Source organism: Brienomyrus brachyistius, chromosome 8 (assembly GCF_023856365.1).
Source record: "Brienomyrus brachyistius isolate T26 chromosome 8, BBRACH_0.4, whole genome shotgun sequence".
Lineage (NCBI taxonomy): Eukaryota > Metazoa > Chordata > Actinopteri > Osteoglossiformes > Mormyridae > Brienomyrus > Brienomyrus brachyistius.
In genome coordinates this window covers 13,346,122-13,359,915 of record NC_064540.1, presented here as the reverse complement: position 1 = coordinate 13,359,915, position 13,794 = coordinate 13,346,122, and the positions used below count along the sequence as shown (strand labels likewise).

Here is a 13,794-nt window from a genome sequence, read left to right as displayed (position 1 = left end):
GTAGGTAGGAGGGAAAAGGCATTGATGGTCTGAACAGAAACAGTAGTTATTTTGGCTCCATATTTGGTGTTTCCTGTTTGTCATGCACATTTATAGGGAAGGTCTCCTTTCTAATTATCTACATCAGCACTTGATGCTACAAAGCGGTCAGGAGTAGTTGTGTAGTTGTTGGTGAAAGGGTGAGTGGATAGAGAATGGTATTGCTAATGATCCAACCATGACTCACATATCAGGAAATGTAAATGCTAATATTATTGCTAACTCAAACACATTATTGTTGTGTGTTTTACAGGAGCTGCATCGACGAAATCAACTCCACCAGGATCCAGCTAAAACCAAAGCCCTGCAGACTGTTCTGGAGATGAAGGTGAGGACCCAGGCTATCAATGAGCTGTGGCTTTCATTAAAACCCAGAGAAACCTGGAAACACAAACCTACAGTATAAGAAATAAAGTAAAAGTTCATTTCTATGAATATGAAATGTTTATACCCACCAGTGTAATGCAATGTTAGTGCTAGTGGGAGCCAAAGAGGGGGTTGCTCAGATGTCTTGTGTAAGTTAGTGCGGCTGATAGATGGAAGGAAGAGTGACGGCTCAGTATTGGGCCCAAGGCAAATTACCAGAGAGAAAAAGCGAGGGGGAGGTAGATTTTTAGCCTCAGCAGAAATACAGCCCAGCAGCAGCAAAAGGGCGAGAAACAGGGGCAGATCACATGGCTCAGAAAGGAATTCAAAGCTACCTCTCCCTGCTAACAGTGGGACGGCATTGAGGCTGGCTACAGGTGCAGTGATGGTAAGAGCTGGTGCTTATAATTAGAATGTCCTGTAGCCACTATGTTTTTCTTTTGAATGGTGAACTTCTGTTTAGTTCTCGAACAAAAGTCTCTGGCTTCACATGTTGTTTTTGCTATTTTTGAAGCAGCCAAACAGAGCTTTGTTACTATATTAGTCACAGGGGAATATATGTCGAAGTGCTCAAGATAAGTCTGTGGTCTTGTATTTAAGGAGAAGATGGGTTTTGAAATAACTGGGTGAGTACATCATATGCAAGCTAAGTGACCACAGGACTTGGTGGTATTACAGCTTTTCTGTCATTTTTGTTTAGCTTATAACAATAACACATTGTTGGTAGGTTTAAAGAAATGTTACAAAAAAGGTATTATGGTTGTCAAGCATTTGTCTTGAATTTCCAGAAATTACCATTTGTTTTTCATCATATTGAGAAGACATGCCAAATCTCACTTCCATCACAAAACACTGACACTTAGTTCTGAAAGTAGTGTACATATTTCACTTACAAACCTAAAATACCATAGTCCACTTTTTAATTTAAATTTATAATATTTGTATTTTGTTTTTGTGTTGCTTTAATTTGCTACCATCGTAATAACATTTAATTAGTCAATTTGTTAACAGCTAAAGAATATGATTTGTATTATGGCCTGTGTAATGCTTACTTATTTGTATAATTTGTTGGTTATCCTAAGTAAAAAACAGTTAATACAACTAGTTTTGAGTATAGCCAGCTGAGTATGTGTTAAACCTTCATAAAGAAGGGCTTGACTTCACCTCCAGCTAAGGCCTAGGTCTCAGATGAATGATGTCATGCATTCTGCATCATTCATGAGGGACAAACCTTCCCTTCTGCAAACTGTGGAAATGGAATAGAAAGATGCTAACTGAATCATAGCGAATCTTTTGTGTTCCACACAAACAAATTAGCCGGATGCTAAATGTTCAAGAAACCCAAAATCCATCTGCATATCTGGTCCAAGGAAACACATCGCAAGTAAACTGTCTATTCCTAAGAATGTGCAGGAAAGCAGGGTTTTCCTTCACGTATTTCTTGGAGTATTCTCAAGTCTTGGGGGAAGTGGGAAGTGGAGCCAGGAGAGAAGCACAGTTAGTCAATAAGCTGACCTTTCTGTCCAGGAACTCTGCCAGGAACTGAGGCTGAGAGCAGAGAACAATATTGCATTTTCAAATTGGCAAATGCAAGTAATGCCGTAAGTGCATATCTAAAAGAGAGGTCATTAGCTTGAATTAAATACTGGGATGATGCAATCGAGTTCTACATACCACGTCGTAACGATTAAGGAAGCAAAATCTCAAAAAAGAAGCTCTTGTTTAAGAGTCAGAGTCTCCACATGCTTCTCCATTCCCTGGTACTGAGGCTCTCTCAGACCTGTTGAGCTTGTCGTGTTTCAAGCTGCCTTTAGCGATGACCCAGCTATACTCTCTGGAGAATGAGGGAGACATCAAGCCTCACAGGACCGGGAGATGTAGCATGCCAAATCCAAGAGGCGTGCTATTACTTATTTAAAGAGCTGGCTGGAGGCAGAGCTTATGGCCGAGCGGATGCTGCGCTCTCAGACAGAGCATCACCGTCTGTGCGTCTATGCTTCCAGTCTGAACTTATGAAGGTTCATCCACCAAATGGTAATTAGAGCTGTGTCGTATGGTATGTTGCGTCATATGTTTCGTGCACGATTGCTGCCTCTCTTTGGCTCCAGGTTATATGTGTGAAGAAATGTATCACTGTGGAATGCTTTATAATATTTGATTCATTGCACTTTGTTTCAAGCTTAATATCTCTTACAGGATTTTTTTGTGGTACGTTTGGCAGTATGTGTCTTGTGACTCATGTAGGATACTAAGATTGCATCTTTGGAGAGGAATATCCGTGACCTGGAGGATGAGATCCAGTTGCTGAAGGCAAACGGGCTCCTGAACACAGAGGATCGGGAGGAAGAGATCAAACAAATGGAGGTCTACAAAAACCACTCCAAGTTCATGAAGACCAAGGTGCATTACTGCCTTTTCTGAACCCTGGCAATGTTATTTCAGTGTGCAATAATCTTTATAGGGAAGAGCTGTCACAGAATTTACATGACATTTATCGTTTTTGTAAAAATTGCAGAATGTTGACCAACAATCAATAAGTTCCGTCTCTGTGTTAAAGAATAGTCATACCCTGTGCCACTGGATTACTTCTTACAGTCCAAAAAACAGCAGCTACAACTATTGAGTCAGCCCATTATTGCTTAAGGTGGGAGAAAAAATACAATTTGTAAGATTTCTGTTTTTGTAGCTTTTATATTCATAGGGTTTAATATATTGCGCTTTTTCAGGATTTAGTGGCAGAAAATCTATTTTAATTAACGAGGCAGTTTGTATCACTCTAGAAGATAAATTGCCTTCCAGGCTGGTTTGTTCACCAGTGCTCAGCTGGTTTCACTTCTTGAACTGGTTGTTATTTAACCTGCTGTTTGTTCAGTAGTAATGCCATCAGTGATGGTGAATTTTGCAGTGAAAATGCTGGGTGTTATGAATTATAAGCTTTCATTTTTGTGGTGTATCTTAAAATTAGGACAGGTGGGTATAAGATGAATGGATGGATGAATAGATGGATGGAATAATTTTAGTTATGTGTAGTTTGCCTTAGGGCCATACATTTCTGATAATGACGTGAGATGTTCAGAGTGCTTTGACCATGCCTGTGGTGAATTGGCAGCCCTGCCTCTGGTAATTGCCGCCACTCAGCACTTTAGGTCCAGAGGCGGCCATTCTCCCCCACTTTCACTGTTAGCCGTGCAGCGGAATCGTCTCTCGATCGCCTCTTTTGAGCTTCCTTTGTAACTTGCAGATCGATCAGTTGAAGCTCGAGGTGTCGAAGAAGGAGTCTGAGCTCCTTGCCTTACAAACAAAACTTGAGACGCTGAACAATCAAAACTCGGACTGCAAGCAACATATCGAGGTGCTAAAGGAATCTCTGACTGCCAAAGAACAGCGGGCTGCTATTCTTCAAACTGAAGTAAGCTTCCCTTATAAACCTCACTATAACAGCTGATAACATTGTATAGAATACAACTCTCTGGACAACTAATGATTCTGCTATTAACAGCTTATAAAACCCTGTATATAGGCATATTGATAAGCTTGAGAAAAAGTTGCTGGAGCTTGTTGGATGTCAAGGACAAATGTAACTCCCATTGAAGGACACTTGTAAATACACAGTGAATGACATGGCTGTCATATGTTGATGCAGGGATATCTTCCTGTAAACATTGAGAGTGTGTCTCTACACATCATTAGCATTTTCGTCTTAAAATGTGCAGTGTGGTTTACTAGTTAGCTAAGGCTTGCATCTCAAAATTTTGAATTTTGCTTTCCATAAAGGGATCAAAAGTTTATATTAATTAGTCATTTTAAGCAGTGGTGACGTCCTGAACTGTACAAATGAAGGAAGATTCTTTTTTGAGTGATATCACTTTTTAAAAGTGACTGCAATTACACTGCAATACTTTTCTTCTGGTAGTGAGAATGCAGATGACACATCCATGGCTTTTTGATTCGTCCCAAGAAACATTATGCTTCTATCGTCATACATCTATTGCTATTGAGATAGTTTACATAAAAATTGTGGCATGAAGTATAGTACAAAATTAGAAATCTAATGAAATGGAAATGCCATATTGATGAAGGAATACTGTAAATCCGGTCATAAGGTTATTAATCTGAGGAAATCCTTCTAATAAATATTACCAAACAAACAAAACAAAATTTTGACTGAATAATACAGTTTTCCCTTCATTACACAAGCAGTAGTATTATCCATGATGAGAACTGAGTGCTGTTTGTTTGTGCTGGGATACTGTAACATATCTGACTCTTATATAGCCACATTTCCATTCATTTTCCAAACCGCTTATCTGGAGCCTATGGGCACGAGGCAGGGATGGGAGGGCCAGCCCATCGCAGGGCACACTCACACACCATTCACTCACACATGCACGCCTACGGGCAATTTAGTAACTCCAATCAGCCTCAGCATGTTTTTGGACTGTGGGGGGGAACCATAGAAAACCCCACAACAACATGGGGAGAACAGGCACACACATGTAACCCAGGCGGAGACTTGAACCCGGGTCCCAGAGGCGTGAGGCAACACTGCACCACCATGTCGCCCATGTTAAGTCTGTGTTCGTTTGTGCATTAAAACCGTCACCAGGGAATTACAAATTTACGAAAAGACAGATGCTCTGTCTAGCTGACTTTAAGTACTGTAGGTAGATGTAGTAGATTATTTATGTTATACGTAGTAGCCATGAAGTAATACTGTTGATTCTTACCTAGGTGGATGCTTTGAGGCTGAGATTGGAGGAGAAAGAAGCCTTCCTGAACAAGAAGACAAAACAGCTTCAGGACCTCACAGAGGAGAAAGGCACATTGGCCGGAGAGATCCGGGACATGAAAGACATGCATGAAGTCAAGGAAAGGAAGATCAATGTCCTTCAGAAGAAGGTGGGTCTTACAACATCTGGTATCATCTCATTTCCTTGGTTTCTCAGCCTGTTCATTTTATCATGTTATTCTGGTTACAAAGATAACAAAAGTATTTAAAAACTTTAAAGACAAAAGCTCTTGATTTACTATTTAGAGTTATTTGCAATCCTTGTGTTTTATTCTATTTACATCTGCAATCCTTATGTTTGGTTTGGCAGACCGGGGTGGTGGAGGGTTGGCTCTGTACTCCCGGCAGGGTCTTGGAGGGTTCATGGGAGTTTGCCCAACCAGTGTACATGTGTTTCGTGGACTTGGAGAAGGCATTCAATCATGTCCCTCGGGGAGTCCTTTGGGGAGTGGTACGGGAGTATGGGGTACCGGGTTTCCTTATAAAGGCTGTTCGGTCCCTGTACGACCGGTGTCAGAGTTTGGTCCGCATTATTGGCAGTAAGTCGGACTTGTTTCCAGTGAGGGTTGGACTCCGCCAGGGCTGCCCTTTGTCACCGATTCTGTTCATAACTTATGGACAGAATTTCTAGGCGCAGCCAGGGCGTTGAGGGTGTCCGGTTCGGTGACCTCAGGATTAGGTCTCTGCTTTTTGCAGATGATGTGGTTCTGTTAGCCTCATTGGACCGTGACCTTCGGCTCTCACTGGAGCAGTTCACAGCCGAGTGTGAAGCAGCTAGGATGAAAATCAGCACCTCCAAATCCAAGACCATGGACCTCAGCCGGAAAAGGGTGGAGTGCTCTCTCCGGGTCAGGGAGGGAGTCCTTCCCCAAGTGGAGTTTAAGTATCTCGGGGTCTTGTTCACGAGTGAGAGGAGGATGGAGCGGGAGATCGACAGGAGGATCGGTGCAGCGTCAACAGTGATACGGGGGCTGCATTGGTCTCTCATGGTAAAGAAGGAGCTGAGCCAAAAGGCAAAGCTCTCGATTTACCAGTCGATCTACGTTCCTACCCTCACCTATGGCTATGAGCTATGGGTGGTGACTGAAAGAACGAGATCGCGAGTACAAGTGGCCGAAATGGGTTTCCTCTGCAGGGTGGCTGGGCTCTTCCTTAGAGATAGGGTGAGGAGCTCAGTCTCAGAGTAGAGCCACTGCTCCTCCGCATTGAGAGGAGCCAGATGAGGAGACTCGGGCATCTGGTCAGGATGCCTCCAGGACGCCTCTCTGGTGAGGTGTTCCGGGCATGTCCCTCTGGGAGGGAAGTCTGGGCCTCCCTGCTTAGACTGCTGCCCCCGCGACCCAACACGGAAAAGTGGTAGAAGATGGATGGATGGATGGATGGGTGGATTAATTGCACTGGTGCATGCATACTTTCTTGTACTCCTGGGGAACTGAGGCATACAGTAATTGGGAGATTGGAAATAGGGGGGATCCTCCCCGTCCGACCCCCTGCCCCCAATAAATAAATAATACCGTGTTTCTTATTAGTGATGCCGAAATGACTCTATTTTGGGACACTGTTTGTTTGATTCAGTTTTCCTAATTCATTCAGTAACTCGTTCAGTAGCACTTTCTGTTTTACATAAAATAGATCTGAAACATTTGTGTCAAAAAATTGCCTATTATTTAGACTGACTAGTGCTAAGGAGTACGCTAAATGCCACCAATAAGTCCATCCATCCATCCATTTTCCAAACCACTTATCCTACTGGGTCGCGGGGGGTCCGGAGCCTATCCCGGAAGCAATGGGCACAAGGCAGGGCACCAATTACTCATATGAGAAAAATAATATTTGTCATTGAATTATAATCAAAGTCTTTCAACATTGTACCTTAGCTACTAATGTTTGTTAAAAATGCAAACCTAGCAGCTCATCACATAGTCAACTAAGAAGTACAAACTAACATTGGTTAAAATCACTTACAAACCTTGGTTAAAATCATTTTAAATTGTGAAAATGTTGTATCTCTAAAATGCAATTGCAGCATACTGTACAGGATACAAGATGTCACTCAATATGTACTCTATATACTACACCAGTAGACGGTGTTTTTCAGTCACAACTGAGGTATGGCTCTCTCGTTTAGTAGCCTATCTGAGTCTCTTGTTCACCGACTCACTCTCGTTCACCGACTCATTCCTTTGGGTCTCAAGTTCAGAACGAGAATGAGAGACACGAAGGAGTGGAGAGACTCTTGCTTATTGACTCACTTGCCACCTCCTTCGGGTCTCTTGTTCTTGTTCTGGGGTGCGTTTCCCATAAGCTAGCAACTTACTGTACATAGCTGGACCCTTTCAGTTGCATAATACAAATACATTATAAATGTATAAATACAATGACTGATATATGTGCACACATACCAGTCGTAGGTCAAAATGTTGCTAAATTTGGCTGAGGACAAGTAGAGGTGAACATGAGTGATTAGTTCCTGTAAGGGACTTGTTTCCCAACAAATCGTCTGTGAACATCACAGCATTATTCCTTATCTTTTATTATGACTTTGTGCATTAGTGAAGCCAATTCGCTGTCCATGCAGAGCACGGGGATGAAATGTAACGAAGACTGTTACTCTTATTTCAGACACACAATTTCTCATATGGATCAGATATTTTTTTTTGCTTTGTTCTTTTTTTCAAAGCTGTTAATCTTATTTCATATGATGAAATCTTTTTTTATTATCAGTTTTCTTTTTATATTGCATCGTTTCACAATGTGACTATTGCAGGTGTGTCCATTGTCATGTCATGATATACATTGCACCCCTAACACCGCCACCCCCCCCCCCCCTTCCCCTTATGTCACCACTGCACTGTTATCTAAAGCCCTGGTATTCTGGTATGATCCTTTCATTTAATATGTGCTCTTCTTTATTAACATAACAAGATATTTATATCAATCCTAAACCAAGTTGTACATGTTTAACATTAATTTAGGTAGTGAATCTATAAATTTGACTTCTCTTCTGTTGTCTCTTCTCTATTGGTTCCCTCCCAGATTGAGAATCTCCAGGAACAGCTTCGGGATAAAGACAAGCAGTTGACCAACCTGAAGGACCGTGTGAAATCGCTGCAGACCGACTCCAGCAACACCGACACTGCGTTGGCCACGCTGGAGGAGGCCTTGGCGCAGAAGGTAGAGTCACAAGGAAATATCAGGATGATGAGATAACTGTATCAATGCAGTTTCATGTTCTGGTTTTTAGTTTCTTGGGGATACATATAGGCAGCGTCAATCCACCCTAATTTTCCGAATTCAAAGGATTCAATGAAAAGCTGAAACATCACCAATAAAATCGCATATTTGACAAATGCTGTCATCTGAAGTGAGGAATGTTGTTGGGTCAGAGAAGTTGGTCAGCCGGCATTTCTGGAGCAATTGGGGTTTCGCATAAGAACCCATCTGCAATACAATTACATTTATGGTACTTGCCAGACACCCTTAGCTAGAGCAACTTACATACACTGAACAAAAATATAAACGCAACACTTTTGTTTTTGCTCCCATTTTTCATGAGATGGACTTAAAGATCTACAATTCATTCCAGATACACAATATTACCATTTCTCTCAAACATTTCTCACAAATCAGTCTAAATGTGTGATAGTGAGCACTTCTGCTTTGCTGAGATAATCCATCCCACCTCACAGGTGTGCCACATCAAGATGCTGATCTGACATCATGGGTAGTGCACAGGTGTACCTTATACTGCCCACAATAAAAGGCCACCCTGGAATGTGCAGTTTTGTCTCACAGCAAAATGCCACAGATGCCACAAGCATTGAGGGAGCGTGCAATTGGCATGCTGACAGCAGGAATGTCAACCAGATCTGTTGCTCGTGCATTGAATGTTCATTTCTCAACCATAAGCCGTCTCCAAAGGCGTTTCAGAGAATATGGCAGTACATCCAACCGGCCTCACAACCGCAGACCACGTGTAACCACACCAGCCCAGGACCTCCACATCCAGCAGGTTCACCTCCAAGATCGTCTGAGACCAGCCACTCAGACAGATAATGCACGGCCCCATGTTGCAAGGATCTGTACACAGTTCTTGGAAGCTGAAAATGTCCCAGTTCTTGCATGGCCAGCATACTCACCGGACATGTCACCCGTTGAGCATGTTTGGGATGTGCTTGACCGGCGTATACGACAGCGTGTACCAGTTCCCACTAATATCCAACAACTTCGCACAGCCATTGAAGAGGAGTGGACCAACATTCCACAGGCCACAATTGACAATCTGATAAACTCTATGCGAAGAAGATGTGTTGCATTGCATGAGGCAAATGGTGGTCACACCAGATACTGACCGGTTCTGAGTCCCCAGACCCCCAATAAAGCAAAAAACTGCACATTCCAGGGTGGCCTTTTATTGTGGGCAGTATAAGGTACACCTGTGCACTACCCATGATGTCAGATCAGCATCTTGATGTGGCACACCTGTGAGGTGGGATGGATTATCTCAGCAAAGCAGAAGTGCTCACTATCACACATTTAGACTGATTTGTGAGAAATGTTTGAGAGAAATGGTAATATTGTGTATCTGGAATGAATTGTAGGTCTTTAAGTCCATCTCATGAAAAATGGGAGCAGAAACAAGAGTGTTGCGTTTATATTTTTGTTCAGTATAAGTGCTTAGAAGTCAATTACACTGCCAGTCATGGGATTTAAACTCACACTCTTCTGAACATGAGCCCTAACTTGTTGAGCTGCACCCCACATAAAGAAGAATTGTAGTAGCATATGCTGCTCATAAGTATCTATGCAAATTTCTGACCTAAGAGGCCTAATAAAACGCATCTCAGCAGCACCTCAGTGACAAGAAAGGTCACTGGATACTGGGTCATGTTCCCTTTATGGGGGAAACAGAAAGTAATAAGAGACCATTAAAGTAGGAGACCCCCAGTGACTACGATTATTGAGCACCATAAATCATTGGCTAGTTTAACCACGTCTCCCTTAACAGCAAGTGGTATCATGAATGATGTATAAAATTTAGACAAAAGAGAAAAAACTAAAGCTGAAAAGTTTGAATGTATCATTCCTAAGATAGGGTTAAAGAGATGGCAGCAGTCTGAGACATGTTGGGCTGTGTTTGTCCTGCCTGCTCTGTGTCAGGTAATTTGGAAAACCACAGCTTTTCACCTTCTGGGCTGATGTTTGGATTGCTTGGTAAAATTATTTTCCTGCTGACCTAGCATTCTAGAAGGATCACGTTGTGATGTTCGAGTGGGATGAAAAATCTTCTTCTGGGTAGCCTGGTGTTCGGGTAGCACTGCAGACAGATTGCAGCTGACTGGAAGGGCTGAAGCCTGCATTCTGCATCAGGAACGAATCATCGAGCGGCTGAAAGAGCAGCGGGAGCGAGAGGATCGGGAGAGACTAGAAGAGTCAGAGTCATACAGGCAGGAAAACAAGGATCTGAAGGAGAAGGTTAATTCTCTGCAGGTAGAGCTGACAGAGAAGGAGGTCAGTCAGCATGCAGAAGTTTATGTTTGCATGGGGAAGTTTAAATATGCATGTGGCAAAGTGTATCTGTCAGTCTGCCAGGGGAGGGGGGTGTGTCTGTCTGTCTGCATTTGGAGAGATTTATCGGTCAGTCTGCATGGGGAGGGGTGTATCTGTCAGTCTGCCAGGGGAGGGGGATATGTCTGTCTGTCTGCATTTGGAGAGGTTTATCGGTCAGTCTGCATGGGGAGGGGTGTATCTGTCAGTCTGCCAGGGGAGGGTTGTGTCTGTCAGTCTGCATGGGGAGGGGTGTGTCTGTCAGTTAGTAAGGGGAGGGGTGTGTCTGTCAGTTAACAAGGGGAGGGGTGTGTCTCAGTTAGCAAGGGGAGGGGTGTGTCTGTCAGTTAGCACGGGGAGGGGTAGTGTGTCTGTCAATTAGCAAGGGGAGGGGTATGTCTGTTAGTTAGCACGGGGAGGGGTAGTGTGTCTGTCAGTTAGCAAGGGGAGGGGTAGTGTGTCTGTCAGTTAGGAAGGGGAGGGGTGTGTCTGTCAGTTAGCAAGGGGACGGATGTGTCTGTCAGTAAGGGGAGGGCTGTGTCTGTCAGTTAGCAAGGGGAGGGGTAGTGTGTCTGTCAGTTAGGAATGGGAGGGGTAGTGTGTCTGTCAGTTAGGAAGGGGAGGGGTGTGTCTGTCAGTTAGCAAGGGGACGGATGTGTCTGTCAGTAAGGGGAGGGCTGTGTCTGTCAGTTAGCAAGGGGAGGGGTAGGGTGTCTGTCAGTTAGGATTGGGAGGGGTAGTGTGTCTGTCAGTTAGGAAGGGGAGGGGTGGTTTGTCTGTCAGTTAGCAAGGGGAGGGGTGTGTCTGTCAGTTTGGAAGTTTAGGGGTGTGTCTGTCAGTAAGGGGAGGGCCGTGTCTGTCAGTTAGCAAGGGGAGGGGTAGTGTGTCTGTCAGTTAGGAAGGGGAGGGGTGTGTGTGTCTGTTAGGAAGGGGAGGGGTGTGTTTGTCAGTAAGGGGAGGGCTGTGTCTGTCAGTTAGCAAGGGGAGGGGTAGTATGTCTGTCAGTTAGGAAGGGGAGGGGTGTGTGTGTCAGTTAGGAAGGGGAGGGGTGTGTGTGTCTGTTAGGAAAGAGAGGGGTGTGTCTGTCAGTTAGGAAGGGGAGGGGTGGTGTGTCTGTCAGTTAGGAAGGGGAGGGCTGTGTCTGTCAGTTAGGAAGGGGAGGGGTGTGTCTGTCAGTTAGGAAGGAGAGGGGTGTGTCTGTCAGTTAGGAAGGGGAGGGGTGGTGTGTCTGTCAGTTAGGAAGGGGAGGGGTGTGTGTGTCAGTTAGGAAGGAGAGGGGTGTGTCTGTCAGTTAAGAAGGGGAGGGGTGTGTCTGTCAGTTAAGAAGGGGAGGGGTGTGTCTGTCAGTTAGGAAGGAGAGGGGTGTGTCTGTCAGTTAGGAAGGGGAGGGGTGTGTCTGTCAGTTAGCAAGGGGAGGGGTGTGTCTGTCAGTTTGGAAGTTTAGGGGTGTGTCTGTCAGTAAGGGGAGGGCTGTGTCTGTCAGTTAGCAAGGGGAGGGGTAGTGTGTCTGTCAGTTAGGAAGGGGAGGGGTGTGTCTGTCAGTTAGGAAGGGGAGGGGTGGTTTGTCTGTCAGTTAGCAAGGGGAGGGGTGTGTCTGTCAGTTTGGAAGTTTAGGGCTGTGTCTGTCAGTTAGCAAGGGGAGGGGTAGTGTGTCTGTCAGTTAGGAAGGGGAGGGGTGTGTCTGTCAGTTAGGAAGGGGAGGGGTGGTTTGTCTGTCAGTTAGCAAGGGGAGGGGTGTGTCTGTCAGTTTGGAAGTTTAGGGGTGTGTCTGTCAGTAAGGGGAGGGCTGTGTCTGTCAGTTAGCAAGGGGAGGGGTGTGTGTGTCTGTTAGGAAGGGGAGGGGTGTGTCTGTCAGTAAGGGGAGGGCTGTGTCTGTCAGTTAGCAAGGGGAGGGGTAGTGTGTCTGTCAGTTAGGAAGGGGAGGGGTGTGTGTGTCTGTTAGGAAGGGGAGGGGTGTGTCTGTCAGTAAGGGGAGGGCTGTGTCTGTCAGTTAGCAAGGGGAGGGGTGTGTCTGTCAGTTAGGAAGGGGAGGGGTGTGTGTGTCTGTTAGGAAGGGGAGGGGTGTGTCTGTCAGTAAGGGGAGGGCTGTGTCTGTCAGTTAGCAAGGGGAGGGGTAGTATGTCTGTCAGTTAGGAAGGGGAGGGGTGTGTGTGTCAGTTAGGAAGGGGAGGGGTGTGTGTGTCTGTTAGGAAAGGGAGGGGTGTGTGTGTCAGTTAGGAAGGGGAGGGGTGTGTGTGTCAGTTAGGAAGGGGAGGGGTGGTGTGTCTGTCAGTTAGCAAGGGGAGGGGTGTGTCTTTAACATCAAGTTTATCAGTCACTCTGCCTTTGCTTGTTCTCCAGATTTTCATTTCAGCTTTGTTCTGTTCATGTGCATGTGTTAAAAATGCAGCTTTAATACAAATTATTTCTTATAATGAATTCATTTTACATCTTTTAGTTTTAACAGAATCACAGGTAGGTTTCCACTGTAGGCATATTGAAATGTTATGTTGATATTTGCATGATTGTTGGACAGTCATCTAAAAACTGGATGTTCATTTAAGTCATAATAAAAAAACTGTAATCTTAACTAACAAACAATTCATAACAACATTTTATATGTACATTTTTTGCTGAGGAATGTAAAAAACTAAACGATGAGGAAGAGTAACATGAAGCCTCATTTCAAGAGACATTAATGTATTCAGTTTTATTCATCATTGTACCACAAATTCAAAGATGCAATTTACACATGAGTGTCACGTACAATATGCATTGTCTTTCAGTTGTGTGGAAACAATTGACAAGACAATTTCCTTGGAGACAATTATTAATAACTGAAAAATTCCTGTCTCCAAACTAGTTCCTATAACCACTGATGGCATATATCCTTGTCTGAGGAAATGTACAGTGCGCTTGACAGCATTCTTTTCTACTAAATATCTGAAGATCAAGTTCAAATGCACAAGTACCATCATATCAAATATACAATCACATTGCAACTGCCTGGCAATGTGTCGTTTTGAAATGTATTGTGTATACCTTGCATTACGTTTATTTTTTTTGCACACAGT

General features: G+C 44.0%; 1 protein-coding gene across 1 annotated transcript in view; it reads left to right on the top strand.

Annotated features, from left to right (window-relative positions):
• LOC125746975 (ERC protein 2-like) overlaps positions 1-13,794 on the top strand; it is a 62,287-nt gene that overhangs the window by 21,600 nt on the left and 26,893 nt on the right. The window contains exons 4-9 of the mRNA XM_049021580.1: positions 293-367; positions 2,650-2,805; positions 3,647-3,814; positions 5,137-5,304; positions 8,231-8,368; positions 10,565-10,705. Of these exons, the coding sequence (XP_048877537.1) occupies positions 293-367; positions 2,650-2,805; positions 3,647-3,814; positions 5,137-5,304; positions 8,231-8,368; positions 10,565-10,705 (846 nt within the window). The remainder of the gene's footprint in view (positions 1-292; positions 368-2,649; positions 2,806-3,646; positions 3,815-5,136; positions 5,305-8,230; positions 8,369-10,564; positions 10,706-13,794) is intronic.